Source organism: Charadrius vociferus, unplaced genomic scaffold (genome assembly GCF_000708025.1).
Source record: "Charadrius vociferus isolate BGI_N301 unplaced genomic scaffold, ASM70802v2 scaffold147, whole genome shotgun sequence".
Lineage (NCBI taxonomy): Eukaryota > Metazoa > Chordata > Aves > Charadriiformes > Charadriidae > Charadrius > Charadrius vociferus.
Genome location: NW_009649570.1, coordinates 8,708,457 through 8,720,861, shown reverse-complemented (window position 1 = coordinate 8,720,861; position 12,405 = coordinate 8,708,457). Strand labels below are relative to the sequence as shown.

Genomic DNA, 12,405 nt, shown 5'->3' with positions numbered 1-12,405 from the left:
CTTGCTACAACACTGAAAGCCCTTTTCTTTGGCTTGAAACCTTGTAAGAAAAGCTGCGCTCCACTAAGTCTCTCAAACCTTGCCCTGCTCTCCCTCCTTACAGCCACAAACACTCATTTGTTCCACTGGAGGTGGAGACTATGTAGTGGCAAATAGAGCTCTTTGAAATAAATTAGATCTACAAAGGTGTTCGTCTGTCTGCCAAGTTAACAGATGAATCATGTTGACAAGGTCTTTACATGCTTGAATGAGTTTGCCCAAATACCTAAGATTATAAATCTGTTTTTGGAGTGCAGTAGTTTCTTTTGATCTGAAGCCTCACCTACAGGTGATATAAGACATTTGTGTAACCAGCTTTGCATATTCCATGAAGCAGTTTGTTTTTAAGAGTTTAAGATTTAGTTGCAAGAAAATGATAATCAGAATAGAACAAGTCAAGGTTTGTTCCAGCCCTGCACCAAACAAGAAAAAAACAACAGAGGAAAAGTTCCAAAACAGAGGAATACGGTTTTCCATAACCTACTAGCTGTGCTTTACTGTTAAAGCACTCTGCTTTAGCATTAAACAACAATCCTTCATGGTTCCTGATAGAGAGCAACTTGAATTTAATGCAGCTTGCTCCCTTTGAATTTTTAAAACAGACTTTCAAAGGGAAAAATTGAACCAACTGGCCCAAACTGATTTACAATGTTAGCCAGTAATTCTGATACACTGATGAACATTTAATAAGAATCATTTTGATTTCAATCTTTTTAGTCTTCAGGGATGCAGCAGTTAACCACACACTAGGAAGGGACTGAAGCTTTTAATCCCTATTTCCTTCTAACACGTCTGTGTTAAAATCTGCACACAATAGAAGAGATTAGTAGGCAAAAGCTAACACCACCACGTGAGATTAAGACTTTTCCTGTTCCCAGGATAAAGCGGGTGACAAAGTATTGAAATTGAAGGAAAGTTCATCTGCTCTCACAAAAGGAAGGATTGCCATCAGACAAACTTAGGCATGAGGTAATTGACAGAGTGGTAAAGGAGAGGAACAGACGTACACCAGAAGCTGCTCAGGTCTGCCAAGTTTGATAGCTTTCAGGCAAACGAGGTTCTATAAAGAACCATCCTTACACACACATTCCCCACTGGGTCAGGTGCACCTCATAAAACTGTTGATAGCAGCTGAAAGTGTAGTCTACTCCACACTTACACAATAATTCACTTGCACATAGCATCAGCAAATGCAGCCCAAAACCCTGAAAAATAAGAGTCCCACATGGTAAGTACAATAAATGCCATAACCACAATAAAGATGAAACATGAGATCTCCCCATAGCTTAGAATGGGCCCTTTTGTGTTACTTTTTGCAGCAGCAGCATTAGGACTTTGGTATATAGAAGCAAGCACAGTGTTTGATCACAGCTCTCAGCTTTCACCTCAGCAAACTGCCAAAAATGGGAAAGGTAAGCAGAAGCCCCAGTATGCCAGTACCCTGCTCTGACACAGACACTGGGATAGAGTATAAGTCTTTGCAAGTGCTTATATTGCAGATTTTTATTTTTTTTTTTTATGACGACAAGAGCTTCTGGGGCCATTGCTATGAATGTAGCAGTGGCCACCTTGGCCTGTGGTTCTATGTGAAACAATGCAATTCCATCCAGGTGGAAAAAGGCAGTTGAATGACTTATAAGAACCCCAATTACTCAGGACACCAGTACTTTTTAAAAAGAGGAGACTATCCTGAGTCCCGGAAGTGGTTCAGTCTCTGCAACTCCATCAGGTCTTACCATGTAATCCTACAAGAGAGTTCTGCTTGGAGCATATCACAGTTTAAGAAATTGGGTATAGTTTATCCTTTAAGAATATCTTTATACAGTCTCTTCAAGTAACTCAAGAGACAGGCAAAGTTCAGTAAGGCAATGCAAAGTTTCACTGGAGATGAAGCAAATAATCTGTTTCATATCAGTGCTATTTCCAGGGCCTGTTCATAACTTGGAGATGCTAAAAGAAAGCTGAGTGACTACTTCTAGGTAGAGAATATTTTTACATTGCCCAGGGAAGAGAGAGCAGGGCCAGCTGACAAAGTTCTGCTGTGGGCTGATGTATGCAACTTGCTCATGACCATGCTATGTTATGATTCAATGACACAAGAACATGTTAAATCAGATTTGCCATGGGTATGGCTTTCCTAACACAAAATCTGTGTTGGTTAAAATCAGGCAAAGAATTAATACTTCCTACAGTACTTCTCTGGTTAGTAAGATAGTGTAAGCCATAGCAGCAGGAACACTCCACATGCCTGTGCTTCACATAACTCAGCAGTTTGTCACGTGGCAGTTGCCTGCGCACCAGTGTGTAATGGGAGCATATAGAGTAACATGGTAACTGTCTTTTAGTAGCATAACTCTGAAAAGACCACATTATTCATGCCTGGTCATGAGTAAGCACCACAGATCATCTCGAAGTCACATGAATACATTTTCTCCTATTGTCACAATATAGAGTCCTTATAAATCTCATTTCTTCAAATCATAAAGCATCCTCCTCTTACTTCCTACTGCACATGTGATCACATTCATTTGCTGGCACTCTGGAGCTCCTCCATGTGGGTAAGAATTAAGCCTTCTCTATTAGCTTCAAAAGAGTGAATCTCTTCACAATCCCATCTCCAGAATAGAACACAATTTATCAGAAATGCATATAGTATCTGGGAATGTTGCCTTTTTCTGTATGTCTGTCTTGTTCAGTAATATCAGAATCAGTTAAATTTGTCTTTCCCACACTTTTTTGCTGTGTTTGCCACTGCAGAATTCTGTTTCCCACAAGGTTCAGCTCTATGAAAAAGAGGAGTTCCAAGGCCAAATGTTGGAGCTCACTGATGATTGCCCATCAGTCCCAGGCTGCATCGATCCCCCCGAGATCTGCTCCCTCAATGTTTTAGGTCACTCTTCGACATTGTATGAAATGCCCAACTTCAGGGGCCAACAGTACTTATTGAAACCCAGGGAATACAGAAGATTCCTTGACTGGGGTGCAGTAAATGCCAAAATTGTCTCTTTACAGAGGCTGGTTGACTTGCACTGAGGTATTGCTCCCACGCTAAATAAACAGTGAATGCATTCCAAAATCCTTGTTGAAATGAATCTTCCTTCAGTACTACAAACAAATTAAAGTTGTGCAGTCCAGAGGGAAATCCAATTTCTCTCACATTTTAGGGGGAGGAGGAATGCTTTAAAAAATATTCACAAATATCCAGCTGTTCCACAGTACACAATAATTTCAATAACTGTTAAAGGTCCAACTGCATATTGCTAACCCTGGTAAGTGTAGAGCTCCTCAGTCATTACTTCACTGGATATAGCTATTAATGGTCTGATTCTTCCATCTAAGTTTTACCCAGTTTTTGAAGTTTTAATCTAGGAATAAATTCCAGCTCTATACATACCAGGGTTCACAATATGCAGTTGGACCTTTAACAGTTATTTAAATTACCACTTACTGTGGAACAGAAAAGTAAGTCCCATTAATAGTTATATCCGTTGAAGTACTGACTGAGGAGGAAAAGGACAGAAAGATGCAGAGGAAATCAGAACAAGGTGAACACTATATTTAGCATCAAATTCATCATGCAAACAAGCTACTCCATGCTACCACCAGTCCAGCAAAGTTTTCCAGTCTTACGCCAGCTGATTCCTCCAGAAAGAATTTTTCCACATCCTTAAATCACACCACATTTATATAGCATTTTTTAGTGAACCTGTACTTCATGAACTGGATGTTTAGCTGTTGTCAGTTGCACTGCGTCTACTAACTAGAGATGCACTGATCTGCTGCAGCAGGTGATTGAGCCAAATTGCTCAATTGCCAGGCTATTCTGCATGCAAAAGGAATTAAATAAGCATACCAGTGTGGATTAGAAACAGGGCAACATCTGGAAAAAGTCTATTGCAGCATTAATTAACATTCAAGTAATTATGTATATGCCTGCTAATCACTGAATCCTGTGCCAGAAGGCACTCTGTGCATTAATGAATGAGAGCCGTAATAAAATATAACAAAACAGAGGTAAGGGATCTCACATCTTAACATACCTTTTTTCATTTAGTTGAGTCCAGATTATTTTTTTTCCCCAGGCATAGTTAGGCAAATATACTACTGTTCTTCTGCAAGGTGCTGGAGACTTTTGGAAAGAGAAAGCAGTACAAAGAGCACAGAACGACTAGGACACTCTGCAACCTTATCTAGTATATGTTTAATTTTAATGGTTTAATTTCATCTGGGCTTTAAACGGTAGGCTTTGACTTTGTTTTGCCTAGTAAATGTTCTGGTAATGGAGTCCTTGAATACAACCAAGCAACTTCTACAGCAATGAGGTAGACTGCTTAAAACTTACATCTCTACTTGTTAATGTCAGAGACCTCATTTAGCCATTATTTCACGCTCACATGACCCATCAGTAATAGCCTGTTACTGATCCTCACCAGCCTTTCCCTGACAACACTTGAGCGGAAAATAGAATTATTCTTTGCCCTTCTCGTCCTTTCTTTTGTACAGAGGACACTATCTCTCCCCTCCTGACTGTCCTTTACTGCACAAAGTAGGCTGTTCAGCTGCTGCAAGTGTCTGGTGTCCATAAGAACACCATGCTTCAGCCAGAGAGAAATGGAGCGTGAACAATTCAGCTCTCAAGGCAGAGGTGTGAAAAAGCATGTTTCCTCTTGTTCACAAATGCTTAATATTGTTCATTTATAGGAACTGCATAGTGTAATAGGTGCATTAGCATGCTTAGGTGAGCATGCTAACCCAGGTTTGCAAAATAACACAGAAATTCAAGCACAGCATTTACTTGCATGCTTGGAACAAGGAACCAAAATACTTCATTTGCCTTCAGCAAAAAAAAAGAAAAAGCAGACCAGCTCCACAGACAGCAATTAACATGCCTACGTACTCCAACAAAGTATCTAGTTCAATTAGTGCAATTGAGAAATATGGCTACATAGTGATGTGAGAGTTACACGCTGGCATTCCTTTGGTCAAAGGCAAGAATGAAAAGAAATGTACTATTCAGTAATCAGAGCAAGATGTCTGGATTTTTGATTCTGCTGCATCCTAGAGTTTGGGGATGGCTAAACCTCTCCAAATTTCTCCACCTGACACAGGAATGGTGGCAATTCCTAGTTTTCGAGGAGTACTGAGAGGTTTTACTTGCTTTTGTTTGCAAATGCCCAGAGAATCTCAAGCAGACATTAGGAACAAGGGTGCTAGAGGAGAGGAGCACTGGGAATCCACAGAGAGCATCTAAGTTTTCGCTAACAAGTCTTCTAGGTTCCTGTAGCTTGATTTGTGCTTGGTAGCAGGCACTACAGTTGCTGGCATGCAGGGTATGTTTCTCAACACAAACACTCACTGCTATTTGCAGATTATCCCGATGCTTTTCTGGGGTGCAAAAGCAGTCAATCTCCATGTAAAAACAGCTGTCATAACAGCATACTAGTTGAGGGCAGTTGGAACAGATGTAAATAACCAGACTCCTCAGATCACGGATATCATTTGGCTAACAAGATATTTTGGCTCCAGGGTTTAACAAAAAAAAAAAAAAAAAAAAAAAAATCAATCCACAGACCTTCCTGCAGTACACAGCCCATCTGTGGCATAGGGTCCTGGGAGGGGAAAGTCTGCGGGATTCAAGGAGAAGCTGGATGAGTACTTGGAAGACAAATCCACTGAGGATTATTAACCAGAGAGAAGTAATCTCCTGCTCAGGAAACCGCTTGAGCTAAAAATACTTGAGGTCTTGAAGTCTGAATGAAGTATCATGTGTACTTGCTTCGTATCTACCCTTCCCTCAGTGCCTACTCATGGTCACCATTGCTGCCAAGGTACCTGAATAGCTGCACCACTGGTCTGACCCATGATGGCTGCTCTACATCTGTAGCTACAAGAAGGCATTCATATATCACTGCCCACGTTCTGGTCTCTCAAGTTCCAAACTTGGTCACCAAGCCCAGTGTTCACTGTATTAAACTATGTTAGACCATACAGAACCCAAAAGACAAGCCAGCTTCACAAAGCAAGCATGATCACAGAAAGAACAACAACAAAAAGGTGTAATACTTCTGAGCCTGTCAAAGATCTTTGAGAAACTCCAGCACAGGCCTGCACATAGAAGTTGTTCCTGTAAGTGAATTTAATTTGCTTAGCATTAGCCATCAGGAAGAAGTTATTTTTGATCTAAAGAAAGCCTGGAGGCTCCAGAAGCAACTGCTAGACTTAAATTCCCACTCTTCCCTCATCAGTCTGCTTTCAGTGTTAAAGGCTACAATTTCCTGGCTGAGGAAGCACCTCCAAGAGAGAGGCTGACAGCAGCAATACCATTTACAACACCCGTAAGAAGCACAACTAGAGCTGTGTAAAAACAGGCCAGATAAAGACTTGGCCCTGAAGTTTTCTAGCTTCATGAAATCACCATACAAGGCTCATAGTGAAAGACACATGCAAGAAAGCACAAGCATGTAGTGTTTTGGTTGAACAAGAAGCCAGCAAGACAAAAAGATCCACTATTGCTCCATGCAGTATGAGTATGAGCAGGAAATATGAAAATGCACATAAGATTTTGTGAAGGTTAGTTCAAAGGTGGGTGTGGAAGGAGAGAAAAGGCAGGCAAGCAGGAGAGAAAGGAATGGTCCCTGGAAAAAAAACAAAACCAAGTTATAGAAAAGTATTTAAAACTCCAGAAGAATAACTCAAAACTGTGCTGTTTTGTCGTTTTCATTTGAAAAACAGTCTTGGATTATTTTTTTATTTATTTCAAATAGATAACATTTCCTTGATATTTTAACATTGGTTTGTACTTAGGGTTTGTAATTACTAGACTGAATGAAAAATACTTAAAAGGCCTGATCTAGCACTGGTAGCACAAAACATTTACTCCCATTTGGTTAATAGGGTTATCTCCCACTACTCAAAGGAGACAAACTGAGAAAAAAGTTCCTGCTGGAACCAAATGATCAACAGAATAACTTTACCTAAATAGCCCCAGAGTATATCAGCTTCAGCCTGCCCTTCCAATAAATTCAAAACAGCTCTGACTTTGAGGCTGCCTATTCCCCACACTTCTAAAGACCACTGCAATGTATCAATTCACTGAGAATTGCACTATACTACATCAAACAAGGGCCCAGAATGAACACAGTCCTGAGCATTTTGGGGATTAATCAGCTCAGACTGAAAATTTACTACAGTGTTCTTCCTAAGCAACAGGGTTTCTTTAACTTCAGCTGCAATTAAAGTTTCTTCAGCTGAAAAAATTACTTCGCTGTTGCATTTTGCCTCAGTGAGTCATACCTGAGCTCCAAAAATCTGTACATCTCTCAAGTGAAATGTTTCTCTCTGCAGATTTAGAAAGGCTCTTCTCTACCTTAAACATGTAGTATCCATCCTTCAACTTCTAGTCTCCTTATGAACTCTGAATTACATTAATATAGAATTTCAGTAGTGAAGCCTGGATGGATGTAAACATCCATTACCATACATTTTTGATTACATCATTTTCTCTCTCATACACATACTGTTAAAGGAAACAGGCAGCAATACCTGGGCTGAAGGCTCCTGAAACTCAGGACAGTTTTTATTAGCATACCATGAAAAATGTTTTACAGTATCATCACTGGGAATCCATATGCATTAAAAAAAAGCTTTGTTTTTCTCTGGAACAGAGAGAGATTAAAAATAAAGTGACATGTAACAATTCCAATGCAGCATGTCCAGCACTTTCTCTTGCACATGCTCCATCAGTAATATAACAGAAATATTTCTCGATCTACCCTTTACTCTTGTCCTCCGCTTATTGACAGTAACAATGACAGTTTGCAGTATCTCACAAACAACTCTATTACCTTTTGTTTAGAAAATAGCAGTGGAGAGAGGGAGGGGAAAAAACATTCATTCTCTTCACCAAGCACAAAAATTCTCTTTTATCATATTCCTGTCAATGCAGCACTGTGCATTCTATATAAAGGACTGCTGAATCCTCCAGCATGCTGAGGTCTCACAGCTAAACCTTGGTGAAAATGGCAAAGGTAAGAACAGCTAAGTGAATGGACCACCGACAAACAAACTAGCAAAAGCATAGCTCCTTGTAGGCAAGTATGTTTGCAAACAGAGTTTGTTGGTCTACCAACAAATTAGCAGAGGGGACACCTTGAGTGGTTGTTTTATTATCTAGCTCTTGGATAAGTTTCCTAAAGAAAGTCTATAGTGTACTTGGAAGCTTTCAAATGCCAAAACATTTACACATAAAAATCTTTTGTTGTTATTTTTCTATCTGGCTAGTTTCCTTTTGAGTTTGTCAGCTGCTGAAAGAGACCTAAAGTTTATATATTCTTAGACTTCTAAGATGTACAGGAAAATAAGGTTGAAGTACTCTATGCCAAACAAATGTAATAAATATCACCAAACAATGCCACTGAATTTAAGTATCTCTGACTTGATTTACTGCTGCCGAGACATAGCTACCCAACACCTAGAGTGTTCAATGATTAACTCAGGTTAGACACAAGAGTCTTGTTTTGCTCCTGTGTCATTAAGAGAGGTGAAAGCTTCAGCATAATTCAAGTGTAGGAGAACTATTCCTTCTTTGTCTGTATTCTACATTGCAGAAGATTTCTAGGAGCCCAGGATTGGGTGCAGGAGACTGGCACAAAGTTGAATGATTGTGTGATACACAGAAGTCATCCATGGACCTTTCAGCCAAAGAGCAATTTGGGTTTCACTTTCTCCAACTGCTCCCAAAAACTTGTCATGGAGCTACTGACAACCTATTTCCAGCATGAAATCATGATGAAAGTTGCCCCCCCACTTCCCAGAGTCCCAAAGGGACATCCACCTGTCATTTCTAGTACTAGAGAAATGAAGACACCGGCAACTGTCTGTGTGTCCTATAAAAAATGGACATAAGGGCTTTGATAGTCTTTAGGCCTGGTAGAAGTATCCTTATGGACCTAGATTGTACAAAACAATCTAGGCAAAACAAAACCAGCTTTCAAATATTCTCCAGTGTGACTGGGGTTACTTATGTTTTATTGGAGATCGCTTTCTTTGAGCATAGAGACTTTCCAGGCTGTTCCTTTGAAGCCACCTGCCTGCCCATCTCAAGCACTGCAACTCTCTCAAGGCCAACTGGCAGCTGGATGATCTGTGAACATCCCAACTACATAGACCATCAGTACTTCCTGAGGAAGGGAGGATATCTTGATTACTAGCACTGGATGGGCTTCAATGACTCCATTCGGTCTTGTTGTATCACTACAGCAGGAAATATTCCATATTGTCTCCATGTATGTTACTGCCTATATTAGAATCAGAGCATTACAACCCATTTTGACAGTGCTGGCACAAGTAGCAACTTCCCCAGACACCTCTGTGTAGAAGGAGAGTAATAGAAAGGACACTTGCCAAGTTCACCTAATGAGGTTTAGAGTCCCAAAGGGGTAGATAAGTCAGTTGGGATTCTCAGCCAAATGAATGGTTGGTTAATGGTTGGGGGAGGAGGCGGGATGACTTTATTATATTAATAGTTTAATAGTATGTTTATCTATATATGAAAACACTTCACCAGTCTTCTAAACCCTCTCTGGCTATACATGATCTACACAAGAAAGTTTAGGACAGAGCTAAGAACCAAACCGCATCTTCCATGTCCCAGTCAATGCTCTTCTTTCAAGGACAGCAAAGTTTGTGACTACACTACTACAGAAGCAACCTGACACATCTCATTGCAGAGACACCAACATGTATTTGAGCTGCAAGTGAAGGCCTATTTGCTTTGTGGTAGATTTTTATCTGAATGCTTCAGCCCAGAATAGATCTGTGTTTTTCCCTCCTAGACTCATTCCCTGGAAAAGTTTTACTAAGAGGGGAGAGGTTGCCGAGATGTGAAAGATTTCAGTACTCACACATAAAGCTGAGGAATTGATGATTGGCCCAGGAATAGCCTTGACACTGGAATATGTCCTTCCAATGTTCATGAAAAGTTAGGTCCATCCATGTCGTAAGCTTTATGTACAATTCACAGTTTCCCTGTCCAGTAGAAGCTTCATAGACCATCACAGCAAGTTTCCAGATACATTCCATCTGCATAGGATAACGCAGCTATTTTTTCCACTGACACGCAGTTCTGGGCTTTACTTAGCTAAGACAAGTTCTGTATCCAATTGCTGAAAGCTAGTGCAGAAACTCTTATGTCAAGCTGTAGAGAGAAAGAAGTCACAGATGAGGAGGGTGGGAACAAGATGGACTGAAGGGAAGTCAACTTGGGAGAATGATGGGAAGTATCTGAGAAGGAGCAGAGAAGCTGAGAATTGGTATGGGAGCAGAAAAAAGTAATCCTAAAATTAGAACACATTTCTAAATGCTTTACAGATTCAGAACAAGAGTGTCCAGAAAGTTTAGTTCCACAAATGCAGATATTAAAGTATTGTTGGGTTTGGTGGTTGGGTTTTTTTTTTTCCAAACTGAGTAAGGCATTGGTCTTTGCACAGCTGCAGTACTCTTGTGTCTATACAACTGCACTTGAGCACCTGCAAAGACTATATTGCGCATTGCACATTGATGCAAGAGCAGAAAGTATTTTTCTGTATCAAATCTTTGCTGTACTAGATACCAGAGTCCAAGACAGTCCTGAAACAGTTTATCATCTTAGTAGATGAAAAGCAAGAAAACCCACCCACTTAAGGCCACGCAACAAAAATAGGATCAGAAAAAGCTCCCCTCTGTCCCAGCCAGAGCCTTATCCAGTTATTACATCAACATCTGGGAACACTGAGGGCACATGACTGCTGTGGCAATCCAGGTATATCACTGATCTGCATGTACGGTTGTGTGGTGATCTTGGCAGGACCCCACTTCTGCTTCCTGCCCTACTGCAACTCTTTCAAAGAAAGAGTAGTTCTGCTCTGACTGGAGCAGAAAGGACTCACAGCACTACTGCTTTAAATTAGGACCCAGTCAGATTTATTCCTGTTAAACTGACTTTTCTGCACATACTAATGGCTATTCATTGTTGTGTTGCTAGCATCAGTATTGCACCTAGCAAGATGTAGTCACCTAGAACTGCCACTTGACATGCTGTGCATCCATGTCTGGATTTGGCTTTGCAGCCCCAGGCGCAAAGCCAGCTACAGATCTATGAGAGGATGCTATCAAAGGCAGGATGTTGAGTTCATGGATAACTGCTCTTCTCTCCAGGATGACTTTGACTACAGGCACATCAGGTCCTGTAAAGTACTTGAAAGAAGCTGGGTTCTCTATGAACAGCTGCACTTCTGAGAACAGCAGTATCTCCTGAGGCCTGGTAAGTACAGGTGATTCACCAGCTGGGGTGCCATGACTGCCAAAGTTGGATCCTTCCAACCAACAGTGGATATTTCCAAACCTATACATCAATGGGTAGTGCAATTAGTACTTTAAGGCCAAGGAGTTTCACCAGCCTACATGGATTAGGCTCCCTTTTCTTGCAATGCTTTTAGCCTTTGATTTAAAACCCAGCAGAGTCAAAGTGTCTTGACTACAGTGGGCTTCAGAGCCTGTGCTTGCTTTTGTAATTCCCTTGAAGTCAGTAGAGGTAGTCAGTGGAGGTGAGCTGGTAACACCCAAGCTCAACAGAAACTTGCACCTAAATTGCCAAGCCAATTTTTTTTATCTGCAGTCTCAGATCAATTTAAAAACAGCATCTGTGAAGAAAAATATTATTGCAGACCTTAGAGGAAAAAAGTGAAATACATTCTTCATTTATGATCATGAAAATCCAAAAATCCACCTGTAACTGAATCCATGCAACCAACTCCATGCTTGAATTTATCACAGGGTGTACCTTACATCTTGACTGGCCCCATAAAAGCAATGTCCTTCTCAGAAGTAGCTCTCCTGTGAATAGACTGGCAAGTTCACAGCCACAGTATCATCACAGAGGTACTGCAAACCAAATCTGCAGCTGTGACACTAGGTGACTTAGGACAAAGCAAGGCATTTACAGTATTTACTATCTTTATTAACAAGAATTATTTCTGCCAGTGACCATTTGTAATGCTACAGATATCAAAATAAATCTTTCAGTTGCTTATTCACTTTATGAGGAAAAAACAGTTCCTGGTGCCAAATAATTCCTGCTGCCATTTAGCATTAAGTCCAGAGTTCTGCACAGGACTGCTCCCATTTCCAGCTCAGGGCCTGCACTATGCTCTTTTGTTTAGCCAGGACCTCACACTGTTTGTAGACCTGAACTCATGGTGACCCTCCATAGCACAGAGAATTAGTAACTTTCCCTAGCGTCTGGGGTTAGAAACCAGAAGAGAGACCCATTATGTTAAAGAGTCTACAATCCATTCAGTGTGCAAGTGGGCCCCCACAAATCTCACACAT

General features: G+C 40.7%; 2 protein-coding genes across 2 annotated transcripts; both read left to right on the top strand.

The window, feature by feature from the left end:
• Positions 1–1,442: 1,442 nt before the first annotated feature.
• LOC104291061 (gamma-crystallin D-like) lies at positions 1,443–3,072 on the top strand. Its single transcript, XM_009890259.1, is given in 3 exon segments — positions 1,443–1,451; positions 1,539–1,788; positions 2,798–3,072. Coding segments are annotated over 3 exon segments (534 nt in total).
• A 6,104-nt stretch (positions 3,073–9,176) lies between these two features.
• Positions 9,177–11,454, top strand: LOC104291060 (gamma-crystallin 1-like). Its single transcript, XM_009890258.1, is given in 2 exon segments — positions 9,177–9,285; positions 11,060–11,454. Coding segments are annotated over 2 exon segments (504 nt in total).
• Positions 11,455–12,405: the final 951 nt, after the last annotated feature.